Below are 20,832 nucleotides of genomic sequence, written 5' to 3' on the forward strand. Positions count from 1 at the left end.
AATTTGATCTCCCAAAATGCACACCTCAAACTTTTCAAGATTAAATTCCATCTGCCACTTCTCTGTCCAATTCACCATCTGATCAATATCAGGCTGTAGCCTGAGATCATCTTCCTCACTTTCAGTGACACCAGAAATATTCATGTCATCGGCAAACTTGTAATTATACCATCTACATTCACTTCCAAGTCTTTAATGTACATAACAACAGCAAGAATCATGGCTCAATTCCTTTATGTATACCACTAGTCGCAGGCTCCAATCGCAAAGTACATCCATCCACCATCACCCTTTACTTCCTATTTACAAGACAATTTTGGATCGGGTTTGCCAACTTGTCTTGAATCCCATAGACTCTTAGTTTTTTGGACCAGCCTTCCACATGTGACCTTGTCAAAAGCCTTACTAAACTTACAGCAACTGCACTAGCCTCATTGTTACATTTAGTCACCTATTAAAAAAAAAGAAATTAAATTGGACAGTATTTACCTTGAACAGATCCATGCTAACTATCGCTGAATAATTCCAAGCATTGATTAATTCTGCCCCTTAGAATCTTTTCCAATAATTAACTACCACTGATGTCAGAATAACTAGTCCGTAATTACTTGGCCCATTCCTGCTTCCCTCCTTGAATAAAAGAACCATATTAGCTATCCTCCAGTCATCTGGCACTTCACCGGTGGCCAGCAAAGTAATAAATTTCTCTGACAGGGGTCCAGCAATCTCCCCAGCTCCAATATCATTCTGTTCTGTGAATACAGTTGAGAAATATTCATTTAAGAGCTCACCAACATCCACTGGCTCCATGTACAGATTCCCTCTTTGGTCTCTCCACCCCTTCCTTGGTAGTCATCTTATACTTAATGTACTTTATAAAAAGCTTTGGGACTTTCCTTGATCCTGTCTGTCAAAGATATTTTATGGTCCCTCTTTGCCCTTCTAATTTCTCTTTTAACTAACCCCTTACAATCTCTACTTTTGACAGGCCTCCCCTGTTTTTAATGAGCTGTTCTTGCATATGCTTCCTTTTTCTTTATCAGACTCTCTATTTCCCTTGACATCCACTGTTCCCTGGACTCACTGTCCTTGCCTTTTACACTTGGAGGATTATGCTGCCCTGAATTTTCACTATATTACTTTTAAAAGACTCCCGCTTTGCAAGCAGCTGCTCCCAGTCTATGTTTCCAGATACTGCCTGATATTGAAATTGGACTTCCACTAATTTAAACACTTTACTTCAACACTATCCTTATCACTTTCCATAATGCTTCAAAAAAATACAGAGCTATGGCTACTATCCTTAAGATTCTTGTTCCTTGAGACTTCAACCACTTGACCAGCTTTATTTTCTAGTATCAGCTTTAGCACTATTCCTTCTCTCGTTGGACTATGTACTGGCACAAAAAGCTCTCCTGGATGTACTTTATAAATTCCACCCCTGTCTAATCCTTTTACTCGAAAGAGATCCCAATTAATGTTAGCAAAATTAAAATCCTCTAAAACTATAACTCTGTTTCTCTCATGCCTTTCTGTGATTTGCCTGCATATCTGCTCCTGTATTACCCTCTGACTGTTGGGAGGCCTGTAGTATAATCCCAGCAAGGTAGTTGCCCCTTTTCTATCTCTAAGCTTTTCCTAAATAGTTTCTTTTGATGACCCTTTGAGGATGTCCTGCCTCATCACTGCAGTGATGGTTTCCTTTATCAATAACCCTGGAATGCTGACCCTGCCAGTCCTGTTCTTCCTTCAACCATGTATCAGTGATTGCAAAAATAATGCAACGGTATTCCCACATCTGACCAATACTCTTAAGTTCACCTGCCTTTTCAGTCAAACTTCTTGCATTAAAATTGATATAATTTAGCTTTCTGGACCTCCCATGGGCATAATCCTGCCCATATCTTCTCTACCTACTGGACTGTCCTAGCATTCTTTCTATATCTGATTGGATCTTGCTCCTGACTTTATATCTGATCTGTGCCCCATCGCCCTACCAAATCAGTTTAAAACCTTCCCGACAGCATGAGCAAACCTCCCAGGAAGGATGTCGGACCCATTCCAGTTCAGGTGCAAACCATTGAGTAAAAAATGAGGTCTGCAGATGCTGGAGATCACAGCTGCAAATGTGTTGCTGGTCAAAGCACAGCAGGCCAGGCAGCATCTCAGGAATAGAGAATTCGACGTTTCGAGCATAAGCCCTTCATCCTGATGAAGGGCTTATGCTCGAAACGTCGAATTCTCTATTCCTGAGATGCTGCCTGGCCTGCTGTGCTTTGACCAGCAACACATTTGCAAACCATTGACCTTAGACTACCCCAATGGTCTGCTCAATCCTGGTTTGTGGAGCAGAATAGTTTTTAATGTAGCCCATATGTTTTTGGAATGTGCACCAGAGTATTAAGACAGGTCCTTAGCAGCTAGCTTTTCTTATACAATAGCCATCCAACCCTTATTTAATCATGATGAGTGAAATGGTGCTAGCATAGTGAGTGTTACAAAATGAAGATATCATGTTTGCTATCTGGATAAGAGGCATTGATCTGCATGATTTACCAATGGCGATTGCAAATCGCTGGATGCTGAGGGATTGGCATTCGTAATGCTTGCAGCATGCCACAGAGAGGCTTTATGGTACCTATGAGAAAGCTTCAATTCTCACAAAGCCATTTGCTCACTGTCTACCTGTTTCTGGTAAGGGATAATAAAATATATGCAACAACCTTTGAATATAGAGCCTCAGTGACATCTCTTACACAACACTAGACAACAAACTTGCACTAGACAACAAACTTGACTGCAGTTGTGATTGCAACATGACAGATTTCAGCGAGGATCTTCTAAGTGAAGCAGACAATTGGATCATTGCTTCCTGTTAAATTCAGGGAGGAGAACTAATCTCTAAGCTTTCTGACAACTTGCCTAATTCAGTAATTACCCTCTTCCTTCTCCTGTTTCCAACAACTATTCCTATCTGTATTACTCTGCTTCTGCACACTGTTACATTGTTGTCTAAGGGGAATTCCAAATGCAGCAACTATGTCTAAGGGTAGGTCACCTGGGCAGATTTCTTGATTTTAAGAAAATGTCTTCTAGTTTATAATATTTCAATCCCTGTCAATTTGATCAATTTTCAACAACTTTGTGCTACCAACTTCTACAATGATGAGGGAAAAAAAATCAATCACGTACCAACCTCAAAGTGTGTTTTAATCCATTTAACGAGCTCTGGTTGGTCCTGTCCTTGCTCAGCTGTGTGAAGTCAAGAGAGGCTATTACCTGGAGCACGGGGTTCCAAAATTGCAATACTGACCACATATGCTATTTCCTGTGAAGTCAGAGGAGCAAGAAGCAGCTTACAACTTGTTAGTATTTTACAACCTTGTTTGCTTTGCACTTAATTCCAATTTGATGCTGAGGAAATAAGTTCATGCCTTTATCTGATCCACATTAAGTGAAAGAACTAAAAATAGCTATGCAGTAGATATAAGTGATATTGATGTGATATCAAGTTGTGTAGTAATAGTGTCTACAAAATATATTTTATTGAAATCCTGATAAACTCCGGTAAAAAAAAACTGTCAATAGTAAGAATCCTGGAAAGTCCTAATTGGTACACAGTGCTAGGGCAAAGAATCTTTGACAATGAAGACTTTGTTCAAATGAATGACTGAAGTTAGGTCACCCATACTTGTCAAGCTGAACTATTTGGTGAAAGATAAGAGTAACCATCTTTATTGGGATTGAATTGCCGTTGCCATTTAAAGCCAGCTCTTGTGAAAGAAGTCTTTACAACTCAAGATCAGTCTTGGCTTTTATCAAGTAATTGAAATTGTGACACTGTAAGTTCATGACATATCATTGAAAAGACCGACATGAGAAAATGAGAATCCTTGAAAATAGTTATCAGATTCCATAAAAGATTATATCAAAAGAAGGTTGTTTTCAGAAGCAAAGGTATTAAGTGTGTTATTAAGATCACACACAGATTATAGGTAAAAAAGTTGGAGAACTCAGAAAAAGATCAGAAAAGACAAATCATTTTAGGTGAATAAGTAACCCTTAAGTATGTATAAAACTTCTCCTTAAATACAATAAATATAGCTAAGTGACAGTGAGTTCAATATTGTGACCACTTTCTAAGCAGAACCTTTGTTCTTGCAGGTGGTGTGTTTGACAGTTGGAAGATAAGATAATCAGGTGGGACAGTGGCCTAGCTGAACCCCATTGCATTCCTCTCTCTGGGTCAACCTTCCCACTCCAAAAACAATTGAGGTCCTTGAATGGGTATTTAATGAGCACAAAAAGACCTTATCTCACTGTCACCACCACATTGTCACTATGCGGTGTGCCTGCAGTTAAAACTGTGCAGTCAGCACATCACACTCCAGGCAGAGGGGATCCTTTTGCCAAAGTATCTCATTGATTGTACATTGAGAAGACAGGAGCCTTTTGATTGACCTGGAGCTCTTAGTGGGCAAGCCTTCTACCTGGGGTCTTGAATCTAGAAAACTCATGGATATGTCCCTGCCTGATTAGATTGCAGTTCAGCAAGCTACGTGCAAAGGGGCAGCAGGGGTTTTCTTTAGGGCTTTTCAGTCAAAAACTGAGACGCCTCAATGAAATTCTTCCCTCTGTCTTAAGAAATTTCTTCAAAATTCTGTATTTGATCTGTAAGTGAATGGGTTAAATAGTTTAACTTCGGAGTTTCTTTAGTGAAATAAGACGCGAGAAATGAGCAAAGCAGAAGAATGGCAGATGTACTCCAGACAAGATAAGAAATGAGACTAGCAAAGAGCCAGGCAAGGTAGTAGGTGACAGAAACAAAGGCACAACTCAGACTGTACAATCAGCAGGATAAGAAACCTGAAACAAGATAAAAATTAATTCCTGATGCATGAACCACAGGCACTAAGAAAACTGATACTGGGGCATCTGTTTAATAAGTGATTACAAGTTGAGAAAATCAGAACTGAGTAATTATGTGGGCACATGACTTAAGGTGCATGCAAGGAATCAACACTTGTGGCTTGTGCTAGTCTTAGACTGCTAGGACTGTCTTTCCCTGCATACACTTGATTAAACTATCATAGCTTGGCGGTGTGTCAAAGTACACCACAACAATGACTGTTGTATCTTTATGTTTTACTGTTCTGGACAGTTACTGAAAAGTCAGAAATATTGGAGGTAAATTATGAGTAGATGTGATGCTGAAAATCTGTTGTTGGTATGAGTCTATCAAAAGCAGTTAAAAGTTAGATGGCAGAAGAAGAAAAATCACTGTTAATGCATTTCCCAAATGCAAAAAAAATTAAAGGAATTCTAAGTTCAGAATCTCGTGACTGCATTGAGAACACATTATTCCTTCCATACATTTAATTCCATACACTTACGCTAAAGTGAGTTATGGGGAGAGCCAAAAAAAATCAAGGTCCCCCAATCATTTGAATTCGGGCTTTTCACCGAAGATGCATTGCAGGACACTCTGAATGTGCTCATGCATGGCCATACATGGAAGTTGCCTGGAAACTTGCACTTTTGATAGGAGATACCCCTGCTTGCTGTGACCCTTCCCAAATGTTCTGACTCTGAGTTAAATCAGGCATTTGGGCCAGTTTCAATGTACATTCATGAATATTTACTCAGAACATGTTAGACAAATTAAACCAAGTCTATTTCCTGGGTGATCACGCAACTCTCCCCCTCCCCCCAATAATTGCCTCGACCCCAATGCCTATCCTCTCCAATTCCCCACCAATTCCAACAACTATCTTCCTGACCTCTCTCAAACACAGATGGATCACTTGACTATCTTCCCGGCTGGCCAAATATCCCCCACTCTTACCATACACCTACCCCTTCCACCTACACTCTACCCATTCACTTATTTGGTCATCTCATGCACCACACTCTACCTATTCAGCTATTTATTAAACTAACCATGTCCCCTTCAATCCCTTACCTACCCACTCACGTCAACCACCACTGCCCTACCATTTCATCCCAAACTTACCTCAACCATCCACCCTCCATCCACTTATCTACCTGACACAACTACCCACATCAACCCACAAATTCACTCATCCATTCATTTCAATTGAATCAGGACATGTAAACTTAACATACAATAACCTTTAGGGGTCTTGTAACATATTGGCGGTGTCCTTACCTCAGGTCCAGAAGATTCAGCTTCTAGTCGATAGGGCTGTGTTATAACATAATTGAACAAGTTGATTTAAAAATATTTATAGCAACTTGTACAGTAGAAATGAGGCCTGACCTGTCTTGCCTGGTTCTGATCTGCTGTGACAGAGTTCTTCGAAGCTGCATAGTAATCTCCAGTCCAGAGAATTTACAGATGCAATGACAATCCAATGACTATTGTCACTGCTTGTAGTTTCTGGGCCATTATCACTCATATTGCCCTACTTCTAGTTTAACACCTACATTTCCTGAACAGAAATATAATTATTTTTATCTATTTATATTATTTCAGCATTACTGATACATCAGAACTGAAAGCAGAAAGAGCAACAACTTATATTTATAGAGTATCTTTAACATAATAAAACATCCCAGGGCTCCAAGAAGAACTATAGGAATATGACAATGATTTCAATCATAATCAATTCAGATAGGTTTCTGAGGATTTTTAACAGTCTCCAAACTTTATTGAATAAAAATGAAAGAGCAAAGCCAGTTACATCTTCAGCATTCAGTCACTAACTTTGAAATGTCAGCCATTTGGGTGTGTAATTTTATAAATTACTATTTGATAAATCAGTATAAACATTCAAATCAGGAGGATTTGAGCTATAGGGAGAGGTTGAATAGGATGGGGCTGAGAGGTGACCTTATAGAGGTGTATAAAATCATGAGGGGCATGGATAGGATAAATAGACAAAGTCTCTTCCCTGGGGTGGGGGAGTCCAGAACTAGAGGGCATAGATTTAGGGTGGGAGGGGAAAGATATAAAAGAGACCTGAGGGGCAACTTCTTCATGCAGAGAGTGATACGTGTATGGAATGAGCTGCCAGAGGAAGTGGTGGAGGCTGGTACAATTGCAACATTTAGGAGGCATTTGAATGGGTATATGAATAGGAAGGGTTTGGAGGGATGGGCTGGGTGCTGGCAGGCAGGACTGGATTGGGTTGGGATAGCTGGTCGGCATGGACAAGTTGGACCTAAGGGTCTGTTTCCATGATGCACATCTCTATGACTCTATGACTCTATTTTCGTTTTCAGTGTTTGATATATGTGTACATGAAATCATTTTGACAGCATTCTAAGTTGCTTCACTCTGATAATTTGAATCCCAGAACATCTTTGGTAGAGCTGACTGGTATGATTGTTCCAAAGCTATTTGTTAATGGCAGCATATATTTAGAAGTTATTTCACAGTCACAGTTTATGTTTTGATATCAGTCTTTCTATCTGTGTTTATCAAACAGCAAAACAAATCCTTACTGACCACAATGACATAATTCATCTCAGAAAAGAGCATTGAATCTGAGAATCACTATATTTGAAACATTAGCTGGATGCCGTCTGTAATATTACATTTATAGGTTGTCCATAAAGCAAATACAAATTCTTTGCAGCATGCCTGGTGACATTTACACTGATTTTCCTTCCAATTTAAAGATGAAGCTAATGAGGCTCTCCATCCTTTATTCACAACTGGTGCACCAATTTTACATAGAGGGCAGGTGTGCAGTTAAATGTTGAAATTGCTGTCTGAACTACAAAATAAGCTTGCCAAAGGAAGTTAGTTCTTGCGCTTTATATTCTCAAGCAGAAAAACAGAGTAATGCAGCTGCTAGAAACTGGAAATAAAAACACAAAAGCTTGCCAAACTCATTCTCAGTCAAGTAACCTTTCATAATGCCAATAAGACTTTCTGATATTGAAAATTAACTGCTAGGGTTGTGCAATCCCATTCCTTCAGGTTTTAATTTTTGTTGGAGACTTTAAAAATATCACATTTCAAGTTAAAAGTTTCTGTCTCTTTTCTCTCTCTCTTAATCCAATCATTACTCTCTTTATTTTCCTTTCAGTAATTAATATACATTGCCCATATCAATTTATAGTTCCTTTACAGTCCTTGAGTTTCTTATTTCATAATCTTTCTGTTTAATTGGATAAGTAGATAGTTACTTTGTTCATACAGATTGCAGACTCTGGGTTTCCCTTGCTGCATCATTATCTGGAGAAACCGATGTTGAACTGGGGTGTACAAAGTTAAAAATCACACAACACCAGGTTATAGTCCAACAGGTTTATTTGGAAGCACTAGCTTTCAGAGCACCTTCAGGGGTTTAGGAATAGAACCATAAGGCATAGAATTTATAGCAAAAACTTATGGAAATAAGATGATATATTTAACATACCTTGATTATTTAATAAACCTCGATTGTTGTTAAGTCTTTCATCTTTTAGAATGGATTACAGGTTTTGGTTCATTAATATGTAAATCCCAGAACTTCTTGTAAATCACATTCTCGAGATAAGTTCAGGTTTTAGACAAAAAAGGTGACATCTCAGATCAGACAATGTCTTAAACGTGAGTCTGCCGGTTCTCAATCTTGACTCAGACTGGTTTGAGCAAGGTTTGTTAAATAATCAAGGTTTGTTACATATATCATTTTACTTGCATGACATTTGTAATCTTTTGCTATAAATTCCGTGTCTTATGGTCCTACTCCACAACCCCCTGAAGAAGGAATGGCGCTTCGAAAGCTAGTGCTTCCAAATAAACCTGTTGGACTGTCACCTGGTGTTGTGTGATTTTTAACTATGCATCATTATCAACTCACATTTTCTGTAACTTGTGGACTTATCATCAGTTTCTCCTTACCATTCATTCTCCTCCAAATCAAACAAAAAAGAACCAAGTGCTTGGACTTTTAATGTTATACTATTCAGAAATATTGTATAACAACTTATCACGCAGTTTTTTAACCACCAGCTCTAAAAGCTTTGTCACAACCTAGAACCAGGACTAATTTGATGTCCTAAAAAGCCAAATCCATATAGAGAAAATTTTAAAAAAATCTCCATTGATCATGTGACATTTTTTAACAAGACATAATATTTGGATTTCCAGAAGGTTTTTGATAAGGTACCACAAATTTAGCTGGTTTAGTGAAAATAAAATAAATAACTCATGATGTTGGAGATAGCATATTAGCACATGGATAGAGGTTATTCTAACTAATAGAAGATAGAGAACTAGGATAAGGAGGGCATTTTCAGGACAACAGCCTGCAACTAATAAAGTACCATAGGGATAGGCAGCTGGTGAGGTCTGCAGAGTGGAATGTGAGACTAGTCATACATGGTCCTGACTGGCATCCTAGATGACCACATGTGCAGAAGTGCTCCCAACTGCAGAAACCTGAGCTTCATGTTCTGGAGCTCAAGCAGTGGCTGAAGACACTACAGCAAATCCACAAGGCTGTGATTAAGTGGATTGCATATTGAGAGATGGGGTCATACCACAGGAGGGGAGTAAGTGATCACCAGGTAGTCAAAGAAAATCAAGGTGGTAGTGCAGATGTATCTGGGGGTCCAGATCATAAATTGGTTTTCCATTGTGGACGTTAAAGATGGTGCTGGCTCCCTAAGGGAGTGCAGACAGACCAAACTTCTGGCACCACAAGTGGCCTGACTGTTCAGGAGGGAAGCAAGATGAAAGCAGGAATAATACTGATAGAGGATTCATTAGTTCAAGGGAATGCAGACATCATTCTAGGATAGTGTGTTGCCTCCTGGTGCCAGTGTCAGGAATATTGCCGAACACTGTGGGGCATCCTGAAGAAGGGTGTTAAGTCAGGGATTATGGGTTTACATTGGTACCAATGATATATAGGTAGAATGTGAAATTAAGTTTTGCATCAACAATTCAAAGAGCTAGGCAGTAGACTGAAAAGCAGGGCTTTTAAATGTTGTAATATCTCAATTAAGTCTGATGCTATGTGAGAGCAAGTACAAGAATAAAATAGGGCAGATGAACGTGTGGCTCAAGGATTGGTACATGAGGGAGGCTTTTAGATTCCTGGATCACTGGAACCATTTTTTTGGGGAAGGTTGAACCTGTTAAATAGGAAAAACTACACCTGAACTAGAAGGGGACCAGCGTCTTTACGGGTGGTTTTCTAGTGCTAATGGGAGAAGTATAAACTAATTCAAAATTAGGGGAAATAGAACATTAGTTCAACAGGGACACAGCACACTTTAATAAAGGAATCAAGTCAGAGGGAGTTCACCGCTCCACTCTCCTCTCCAAACTATCACCATTACCCCCACCTCCATCTACCTATCACACTATCAGCGACCGTCCCCCAGCCCCAACCCCCTCCCATTTATCTCTCCATCCTCTCGGCTCACAGGCCTCATTCCTGATGAATGGATCTTGCCCGAAACATTGATTCTCCTGCTCCTCAGATGCTGCTTGACCTGCCCTGCTTTTCCAGCATCACACTCTCGACTCTGACCTCCAGCATCTGCAGTCTTCACTTTCTCCTCGAGGTTTAATGGTGCATATTTGTAATATTACAGTTATAAAATCGAATATTAACTGAGCCCGCCTGTTGAAAACCTGGCGGGCTCAAGTTGACCATCCTTTTTAAACCTTTTGATTTTATGCTGCAAGACACTGTCAATTTCATGCCCAGAGAGTTCAAATAAAATTACCCCATAGTATCATGATTTTGCAGAACCGAGCACCTATTTGGCTTTCAACCTTTGTCTTGCACCACCATCCTGTGCCTTTCCCTCATTTCTCAGTCAAAACCTGACTCCTTAAGGAAACATTAGTGTCTGACATTTCAACAATGATTCATCTTTATTACATCTGTTTTAAGTTTAGTTAAATTATTTAACTGATCGATTCATTAAAAATTGTAATGAATTATAAATAAGCATGCTATTAAATCTACATTGTATCTGGTTCACAGAAAAAGATCAAGAGAGTATTCATAGATAATTAATCCTTCTCAACTATGAAAACAAAACCATTAGCTCAGATCCAGCAGAGCAGGGAGCACAGAAATATTTGCTTATGTCTGAAAAAAAATGCAAGATTAATAATGCAGCATTAATTATCTGAGGTTTAACAGAACCGTTAATTGTCTCAGATTATTAAGATTAGCCTATTCAGGTTTTTAAGCTTCCATAATTAACAGAAGATTGTGCTGAAGAATATATTGACATATCCTTTACCAGAATCTGGGAATCTATCATGCACAAACCTCTGCAAGAAATCCTCCTAGTTATTTTTTTTTCATTCTACAAGTAAATTGCCGTACTAATAGTAATGGAAACCTCATAGTAGCAAATGCAACAGGAGATAGTCAAGACCCACTTGGGAAAGTGCACCGATACTCAATGACCACTACACCTCGGATCATCATAAAAGTTAAAGTTTCAGTTAAATTTCTCCAAGTCCCAAATTTACCTGTCTAATGGATTGAGACAAATGCAAAATGCTGACCAAGTTTCTGTACTTAACATGAACTACTATTTATTCCAAGCTGAAAATGTGTTGCTGGAAAAGCGCAGCAGGCCAGGCAGCTTCCAGAGAGCAGGAGAATTGACATTTCGGGCATGAGCCCTCCTTCAGGAATTACTGAAGAAGGGCTCATGCCCGAAATGTTGATTCTCCTGCTCTTTGGATGCTGCCTGACCTGCTGCGCTTTTCCAGCAACACATTTTCAGCTCTGATCTCCAGCATCTGCAGTCCTCACTTTCTCCTCTACTATTTATTCCAAACCAAAATAAACACAGGCAAGCAAAAAAATATGAATTATTGACAGATAACTCTACTCGCTGAAACTCTGAACCCTTTGCAAACCCCCACACACTTGCAGACACAGACAAACAAACAAAAATGGATATTATGGGTGGAAGATAAAATATCAGGAAAACATAGTTGAATAGCTGAACTAATCTAAAAGGGTAAACTGGCAAGAAAAATAAAAACTGAAAATGGGAGCTTTTGTCAATATATAAAAAGGAAGAGAGAGGTCAAAATGAGCATAAACCCCTGAGAAAATGAATCTGGGGAGATTGTTATTAGAAACAACGAAATGCCAGTGAGTTAAATGGATATTTTGCTTCAGTCTTTACATTGGAAGTTACTTCGAACATCCAATTAATACTGAATAATAAGGGGAGAAATTAAATACCATCACGATCACTGGAGAATTAGTATTAGACAAATTAATGGAGCTAAAGGCAGATAAGACCCTGACCATATCTCAAAAGAGGTAGCTATCAAGATTGTGGATAAATGGGGTGAGATTTTCCAAAATACTTTGGATTCTGGAGAAATACCAGAGATTGGAAAACTGCCAACGTGACAGCCCTATTCAGAAAGGGAAGGAGGCAAAAAGCACAATGCGACTAACCCGATTAGCCTAACCTCTATGATGAGAAAAATGTTGGAATCAATTATTAAGGAAGTGAGAGTAGCACATTTGTAAAATTGTAATCTAACCAAGCACAGTAAACATGGCTTCATGAAAGGGAAATTGTGTTGATGAATTTATTAGATTTTTTTGAGAAAATCTCAACCAGATTGGAGAGAGAGGAACCAGTAGATCGTTGTATTTGCAGTCCCAGAAGACATTTGCCAAGGCACCTCACAAAAGGTTAAGGATTAAGACAAGAACCCATGGTACTGGATTGAGAATTGGCTAATGGGCAGGACACAGCAAGTGGAGATAGAGGGTTCTTTTTCAGGTTAGCAACCTGTAACCAGTAGGGCATCACAGGAATCATTGCTGGGAGTGTAAATGTGTAGAGGAAGGAAGCATATGTACTATAGCAAAATCTGTAGACAACATAAAAATAGATGGAAAGGCATGTGGAGTCGAGAGAACAGTTTATACAGAGATATTGATAGGTTACCTGACTGGATAAAAAGTCGACAAAACAAGTCGACTGTTGGAAAATGTGAAGAAGTTCATTTTGGAAGGAACATTTCATTCCATTTCATTACTTCATTGCAGAAAGTGAAAAAAAGAGAGATGCTCTCTCTTGCTGTCTGGAGACCTTCTGCCCTGTATTGTTCACACACAAGGCAAATACATTTCCAGGACCAAATCAGAGGTTTATTGTTATGCTGATAACTCCTGGCCTCCACAACTATGCAGGGGAAGATCATGGTTTAATGGTATTATCACTAGATTCTCAATTCAGATACCCAGATAATGTCATGGGGACCTGGGTTTAAATCCTGCTATGGCTGATAAAGGGATTTGAATTCAATTTGTCTGGATTTAAAAGTCTAACGATAACTATTGTTGGAAGAATCCATCTGGTTAAGTAGTGCCTTTTTGGGAAGGAAACTAACATATATAACTTCAGATCCGCACCAATAGCTAGGAGAAAGTGAGGACTGCAGATTTTTGAGATCAGAGTTGAGAATGTGGTACTGGAAAAGCACAGCAGGTCAGGCAGCATCCAAGGAGCAGGAGAATTGACATTTCAGGCAAAACCCTTCATCTGGAATCCTGATGAAGGGCTTTGCCCAAAACGCGGATTCTCCTGATCCTCAGATGCTCCCTGACCTGCTGTGCTTTTTCAGCACCCCACTCTCCACACAATAACTGTCTTCTGGCCATTAGGGAGGGTTAATAAGTACTGATATAACATCCTACTTATCCTTGAATAAATTAAAATAATATTTAAGACCCAAACATTCTGTTTCTGTGTGAAACTTTCTCTGAACAAATAGACTGTGCTGTTGGATTTCAAACAATTTCTCCCACTGACTAACAGTGTAAACACAATCAAAAATTGCAGCAACTCCTTCTTGGTTAGAAACAGTTATTTTTGTCAATTTGTTAAACACTCCAAAATAAAAAAAAGATTTGGTCTTCACAATTAAATGTGTTCGTCTGTGTCATAATATGTATATAAATGATTATGTGCATGTGTGTTTATGTAAAACAATTAACATCTTATTTTTATTGCTCATTTTATTAAAATATTTCCTCTCTGTTAAATTTTAAAATGGTAGTATCAAGGTACAGTTTGAGGAAAACAAGTTTGCTTTATGTGACCAGCCGTTAGCTTTCTGAAGCACCAATTGTGCTGATAATTCAGTCCACATAAAGCAACAATGGCAATATACCAACACTCAGGAAAGCTGCACACAGGAATGGTTTCTTTCCAAGCCTTCTCTATGCAATTAATCAAATAAGGTGTTCAAATTCTGACATCAACAACCTGCATTAGCATTTTCTACATCGTTGACTTGCTGTTTGGCAGCAGCACAGGCTTCATTATGGCCTCCAGACAACATAACTGTGTGGTGACCTTTTAGGGGACTTATTTTGAGTTATTAGATAGGAATTATAAAAGGGCAATTTATGTACTTTATTGACTGTAGGTGGGCTGTAATTTTCATTGCCATTAAATAACGTGGAAAACAAGACAATTTTGAATTTGAATTAATTCAATTTGAACCAATTTGATTTTAACCAGTGCAAATTACACATTATTTAAGAAATTGGAACAATGCCATTTTGTTCTTTGGGAAAAACGTTATTATTATTTATATTATATTTGTGTCAATGGAGTGGCTAGCACATGTTTCAGTTGGTTCAAGTTAGGGATTGATTTGTAATTTATATTTCTTCTAAGCCTGCATTACACTGTGATGCTGTACTGTGATTATGAAATACCAGTGCATCAGCAAGACCACTGATTTGACCTCCAACACAACCCCACTCCTGTCCATGTTTCAATATGCTCCAAGTGCTAATCATAAACATACAAAAGTAATAGGATGAAGCTAACTAGTCTATCAAGCCTAGTCTATACCATGATGGTTGGAGACATGTTGAGACACTTCTTTTCCCCACCCACAGAGCTATCTGAAAGAGCAAAAAGCAAAGTACATCAGGAAATAAATACTCTAGAAATTTCCCCTCCAAAACCCACAAAAAATGAAAACCATTCTAGATAATTGCATGGACCAAGTGATGTCAACATCTTCATGTTCATCTGCAAAAGCTTCAATTTGTCTCAATCTCTTTCTCCTGCATCCTATTCAATTCTAAATCATATTCACCTGTTGAACTAGCCCTCACAACTTTCATTATTTTCTGTGACTAATGAGGTGGATTTTATGATTATGTGCTGGGGCCAGTCTTGGGGGAGGGACTTCTACCCCAGGCACAGGACCTCTTGCCCTTGAGAACTCCGATCAATTTGATTAGCCGGCAACTGAGAAGTCCCAACTCTGCCAGGAGCAAGTTTTCGTCATCACTGGGGTTTCAGTGAGTCCCACGAAGAAGGAAGCAAGGGAGAGACATTAAGGCAAGTCCAGAAAATTTGTTCAGAGAGGAACTGGGGACCGTAGCAAGATGGGGGTGCAGAGGTAGTGAGATTTTAGAAGCTGGTTTAAGATGCTTGGGTAAGGTACCATCTTGGGATTCTGCCCCAAAGGACATTGTTATACTTCCTTTCTTCCTTTTACTCTAAGCCATTAAACTTTGCAGAATGTTCACTTTGCATTTAGCTTTCCCATTCAAAGTTTTGAGGTAGCTTTAAGTTTTAATTTTGTTTTAATAATACCTTTTGTTAAAAATTTCCTTGAAGTATAGCTTTTGGAACTTATCTTTGATGAGCTCCCTGTAACCTATATCCATTTGCTCCTTTGACTCTGTTTTTTTTTCTCTCCTGACCAACTGCCAACCAGCCTCCATCCCACTACAAGCTTCTTTTGGTGCAATATAAAGTTAACTTATTATTACTAAAAGAGGAGACATTGATAATGTACAATACGCATTTTAATAATTGTCTCCTCATTTGACTGGTGAGTAGATTAGAACTTTCCTAAATTTGGCAAAAGATTCCTTTGTCCAGGTTACAATTATCACCTTATTTACAGTGAGTCACAGATTTAATATACATTTTATATAATTATTGTTTTCAGCCTTGCTGTGTAAATTATTATCAATTAATAACTTTCATAAGCGATCATTTTTAATTTGCTTGCTGTAGGTTGCTACAATGCTCATTTGTACATCTTTTTAAGAAAAGAGATTTCTTATGATCAAAATTAAAAATTACTTCAGCCTCAATCGCAGATTTGGACTCATATCATTTGCCTAAATGCAAATGCAAAAACTGTGGGTATATTTCCCACAGTTCGTCAAAAGTTCAAATGAAACTTATCTACCATAGAATAAAAATTGCTTACTGTCTCCTTGGCAACGCAATGGACCAACTGCAAGTCTTGCTTCAGATCCTGAACGGCTCGTGTCTCCAACCAATACCTGGCTTACAGGCAGATGACTTTTGTAGGCAAGAAGGCCAGTATCTTTCCTCCTGAAAAAGAATTGGTGGACAAAAGGATAAATTATCATGTTTGAAAATGTCTACTTATCTCAACTCGAGCTTAAGCAGTATAGATGTTGCATTCTTTTGCATATTGCAACTAAAAAGTACAATGCCTTGGTAAACATTTTGTATTTGCTTTCAAACACAAATTGAAAAGTTACAAATGTCTTGGAAGTATCATGTGACATCATTAAATGAAAATATAAGCCACTTGGTTTTAATTTTCTCATGCTAAAAATCATTTGTCAAAACATTTTACAGTGCTTTTTAAACTGGCCAACTAGCTTTGATCAATCAGCTGGAATGATAGGAAGGTGCCCTTGAATTGGTACTGCAGACTTGGGAAGGGGGTATTCCACCTTTCACTGACTATTAGTTTGCAGGGTTCAATCTGTCAGGCTACATATTAGGCACATTAAAATGGAGTGGTGGAGGCTGAAACCTTTAGTTGGCATTGATTCCCTGAAGGGCCTCAACTGAGCCATAGACATGTAGCCAAGTCAAAAGCATGGCAGGAAAGTTGGGGGCCAGCTAACGACAAGCAGATGGCAGATAACATAGTAAGCCAATGCACAGGTCCACACACCTGTCATCCCAGCAATTATTCACCCTTAAAATTCAACCCTGTGCTTCTACCCCACTGGATATTCAATTATCCCAGCCAAGAATGAGAATCCCAAAGGATGTGTAGCCTTCTCACACCTACGGTAAAGGCTGTCTTACATTGATTAGCAAGGAACATAGGGAGGGATTAAACTAATTTCTCATTGTCCATGTCGGAACAAGTGACATAGGAGGAAATCCTCCTGAAAGTATATGTTCTAATTTAAAAAGCAGGACCTCCAGGATAATCTCTAATTTTATTGAACCAGCTACATATAAACTAGTTTTGGAGTTGACTGATGAGGAGAATATAGGAATGAGGAGTCCCTTTTAACAGGACACTGACATTAGTTCTGGCACAAAAAGTTGTTTTGCCAATGGGATACATTCCACCCAAGGCCAGGGAAAGACATGATAAGGCTTTGTGCTTCTACTTCTGTCTCTTACAACCCCCACCTCACCTGTCTCTCATATCCTTCAGCTGTCCAGAAAAAACAAGACTGAACGTAAAATATGGAGATGAAAAACAGACAGGTGGAATAGTTGTTGGGGATAATAAAATGTGTTTTATAAATTCATGGGATGTGGAAATAGCCTGCATTTATTGCCTATCACTGATTGCCTTGGAGAAGATGGTACTGTTATGGACCAGGCCTGACCCCCTCAAAACATTTCAAGAAGGTAGCCCAGACTCTAACTTATCTAGTTGTTTTAAGCAGGTTTAAAGTGGATATTCCAGGAGTGATGCAGCTGGTCAAACCACTCAGTTGTAAACAAAATAGAATTTATTGTAGACTACTGAGTGAAACATAAGCAAAATAAAGCAGAAATCCCAACTTAACAAAGAGCTGCTCTGATTTTCTGCAACATCCCATCAAACACACCCCTTAGCAACAAGGTAAATTCAAACACAGATTCTTCCAGGAGAGAAAGATTGCAGAGGGGATCAGCCAGGGACAATTGGCTGAAATATGGAACCACATTTTGTTCCCAGTAGCTTCTTTGGGTCATAGCTAAAACTAAACCAAACTAGAAACATCCCTGAACTGGAAGAACTGGCCACCCCCTTCATTATACAAGTGTTTTCAAAATAAACCCTAAAAGCCTTTTCCTTGGTTGTTGCCTGAGGCAGTATCTGTTAGCCATAATCAAAGTGACCTTATCCCAGACAAATCAGAACCTGTGCCTTTTACAACCCCTTTTGAAAGAAAAACAACATAACTTTGTTAAAGGAGCAGCATCATCACAGTAGTGAGTACCCTTCTTGAACATCTGTGGTACTTAAGGTAATGGGACAATCTGCAGTGCTGTTAAGAAGGAAATTTCAGGATGCTAACACAGTGACAGTTAAGGAATAGGAATGCAATTCCAAGTTAGGACAAAGTGTAACTTGGAAGGAACATGCAGATGATGAATTTGCCATGGATCTGTTTTCCCATTGACTTTCTAGGTAGTAGAAGTCACAGGTTTTGAAGATGCTGTCTAAGGACGTTTGGTGACTTACTGCATTACGTCTTGTAGATGGTAACACAACTGCCACTGTGCATCAGTGGTGAAGGGAGTGAACATTGAAGAGGTGGACGTGGTGCCAATCAAACTGATGGCTTTATCCTGGATGGTGTTAAGCTTCCTGAATTTTGTTGAAGCTTCCAGGCAAGTGGAGAATATTCTATTACAATTGCCACAAAATTTCTAACCTCTGATCCATTTTTTGTAGCAAATTTTATATGGCTGGTCCCAGTTCTTTTATTGGAAAATGGTGGCCCCAAAGAAGTTGACAGTAGGGCACTCAGTAGCAGTAATATGATTGAGGTCAAGAGTGATGGTTGGGTTCTCTTTTATTGCAGAAGATCACTACTTATATGGCATGAATGTTACTCACCACTTGCCAGCCCAAACCTGGATATTGTACAGGTTTAGTTACATAACGAATACAGACTGCTTCAATATTTGTGGAGTTCTGAAGGGTGCTTAACATTGTGTAATTATTAATGAACTTTCCCCCTTTGACTTTATGATGGAGGGAATGTCATTGATGAAGTAGCTGAAGGTGGTTAGGCCAATATTATTATTCTGAGGAATTCATACAGTGATGCCCTACGGCTGAGATGATTGACCTCCAATGACTGCCGCAACATTCCTTTATGCTCGGTATAACTCAAACCAGTTGAAAGTTTTCTTTCTTATTTCTGTGTCTGCAGTTTTGCTCAGGAGCCTTGATGTCACACTCAGTCAAATGCCTTGATGTCAATAACAGCCACTCTCACCTCACTTCTGGGGTTCAACTCCTTTATCAATATTTTGACCAAGGCTGTAACAAGATCAAATGCTGCATATGTCTGATAGAACCTAAATCAAGCATCAGTGAATGGTTTAATATGAGCCACTTGATAGAATCATTGATGACAACCTCCATTGCTTTGCTGATGATTAAGAGTAGACTGATGAGGCAATAATTGGCTGACTTTGATTTGTAGAAAGTGAGGATTGCAGATGCTGCCTGACCTGCTGTGCTTTTCCAGCACATGTTTTGACTTTGATTTGTCTTGTTTTTGTGGAAAGGATGTACTTTCCACCTTGTTAGGTAGATGCCAGTGTTGTAGCTGTACTAGAACTCCCTGATTAAGGGAGAGGCTAGGTCTGGAACACCATTATTCAGTACTTTGCTGAGGTATTACAACAAGTGAATCAAATCTTGTGGTCATCTGATGCTCAAGTGGGGGCATATTCTAACAGAGCAGGAAGTCTGACAGACTGTTCCTCTCTTTGCATAAAAGCCTTAAGATCAATTGAAATCTCTGCTATTGAAGTGCCTGATCTTCTAACTCGACACCGAGAGCAATCAGATCTGGCATTTAGCAATATAAATTGCTTAATGAGTACTGTATTTATCAATTGATTATTTATGTTGTAGCATAACTTAACACTCCAAATATCTAAACAATATGGAATATCATGTGTCTTGGGTCCCAAAGATGCACAATGGTTCACAAAAATGATTTGAAGGTGATATGCAATAATTGAATTTATTCTGAAATAATGTTTTTCATTATTATATTATTTTGGTAATCAGGTTCACATGTTTGTTATTTTCTGAAATGGACTTAAATTGGTTTTCCAGATTATAGAGTTACATAGTGTAAAATTTTTTGAATCAATATTTTTTGATATACATTTTGGATAGTAAACGAACTTAAATTCTCATTTGTCACTATCATTAGATTGCATGCTTTAACAGTTGAGTGGTTGGACTGAATTAAAAAGCAGGTGAGGAAGAATATGATGTGAAATGCATTGATTCTAAAACATAAGTACACATCAATTGCACATACTTGGGGTATGTTGCAGTTGTTGAAGGGAAATCATATCTTCAGATACAGCGTGAAACACTGGTCACTTTGAAAACACATAATTCTCCTTCCTGAGGCTTGTTCCTTCACTGATTATTTTAGTAATTTAATGGCACATGTACAAATCACATTAAAGTTGAAATTTTTCCCTGATTACAAGATCTTAAACATATTTGCTTAAATGATGGTTAAATGTGTTAAAATTTAACTTTCGAGTCTCAAAGAAGAAATGTACGGTTGTGAGTTTAATGGGTCTTCAGGGCCTCACCATTTACATTGATTCACATTGATTTGTATTTAGACTTATTCGAATAAGATATGGTGGATGTTGGTGTGTACCTGGCATTAATAAATTGGGGTGTTTTGGGTTGATTTATTTGTAAGTTGAACCCAGTGAAACAATACGTTTTGCATTTTTTGTTTTAAGTTTACGGTATATCTGTTTTTGGATGAATTAAGGTTAAATATAGAGTAATGCATTTCTTCTTTCCATGTATGGATTCACCTATTTCTATGCCATTCA

The 20,832-nt window shown here is 38.6% G+C and overlaps 1 protein-coding gene across 1 annotated transcript in view; it reads right to left on the bottom strand.

The window, feature by feature from the left end:
• Positions 1–20,832, bottom strand: part of LOC132816073 (contactin-associated protein-like 2) — a 1,374,393-nt gene that overhangs the window by 436,635 nt on the left and 916,926 nt on the right. Inside the window, exon 15 of the mRNA XM_060825502.1 lies at positions 16,217–16,344. Coding sequence (XP_060681485.1) covers positions 16,217–16,344 — 128 coding nt within the window. The remainder of the gene's footprint in view (positions 1–16,216; positions 16,345–20,832) is intronic.

This window comes from Hemiscyllium ocellatum, chromosome 5, assembly GCF_020745735.1.
Source record: "Hemiscyllium ocellatum isolate sHemOce1 chromosome 5, sHemOce1.pat.X.cur, whole genome shotgun sequence".
Lineage (NCBI taxonomy): Eukaryota > Metazoa > Chordata > Chondrichthyes > Orectolobiformes > Hemiscylliidae > Hemiscyllium > Hemiscyllium ocellatum.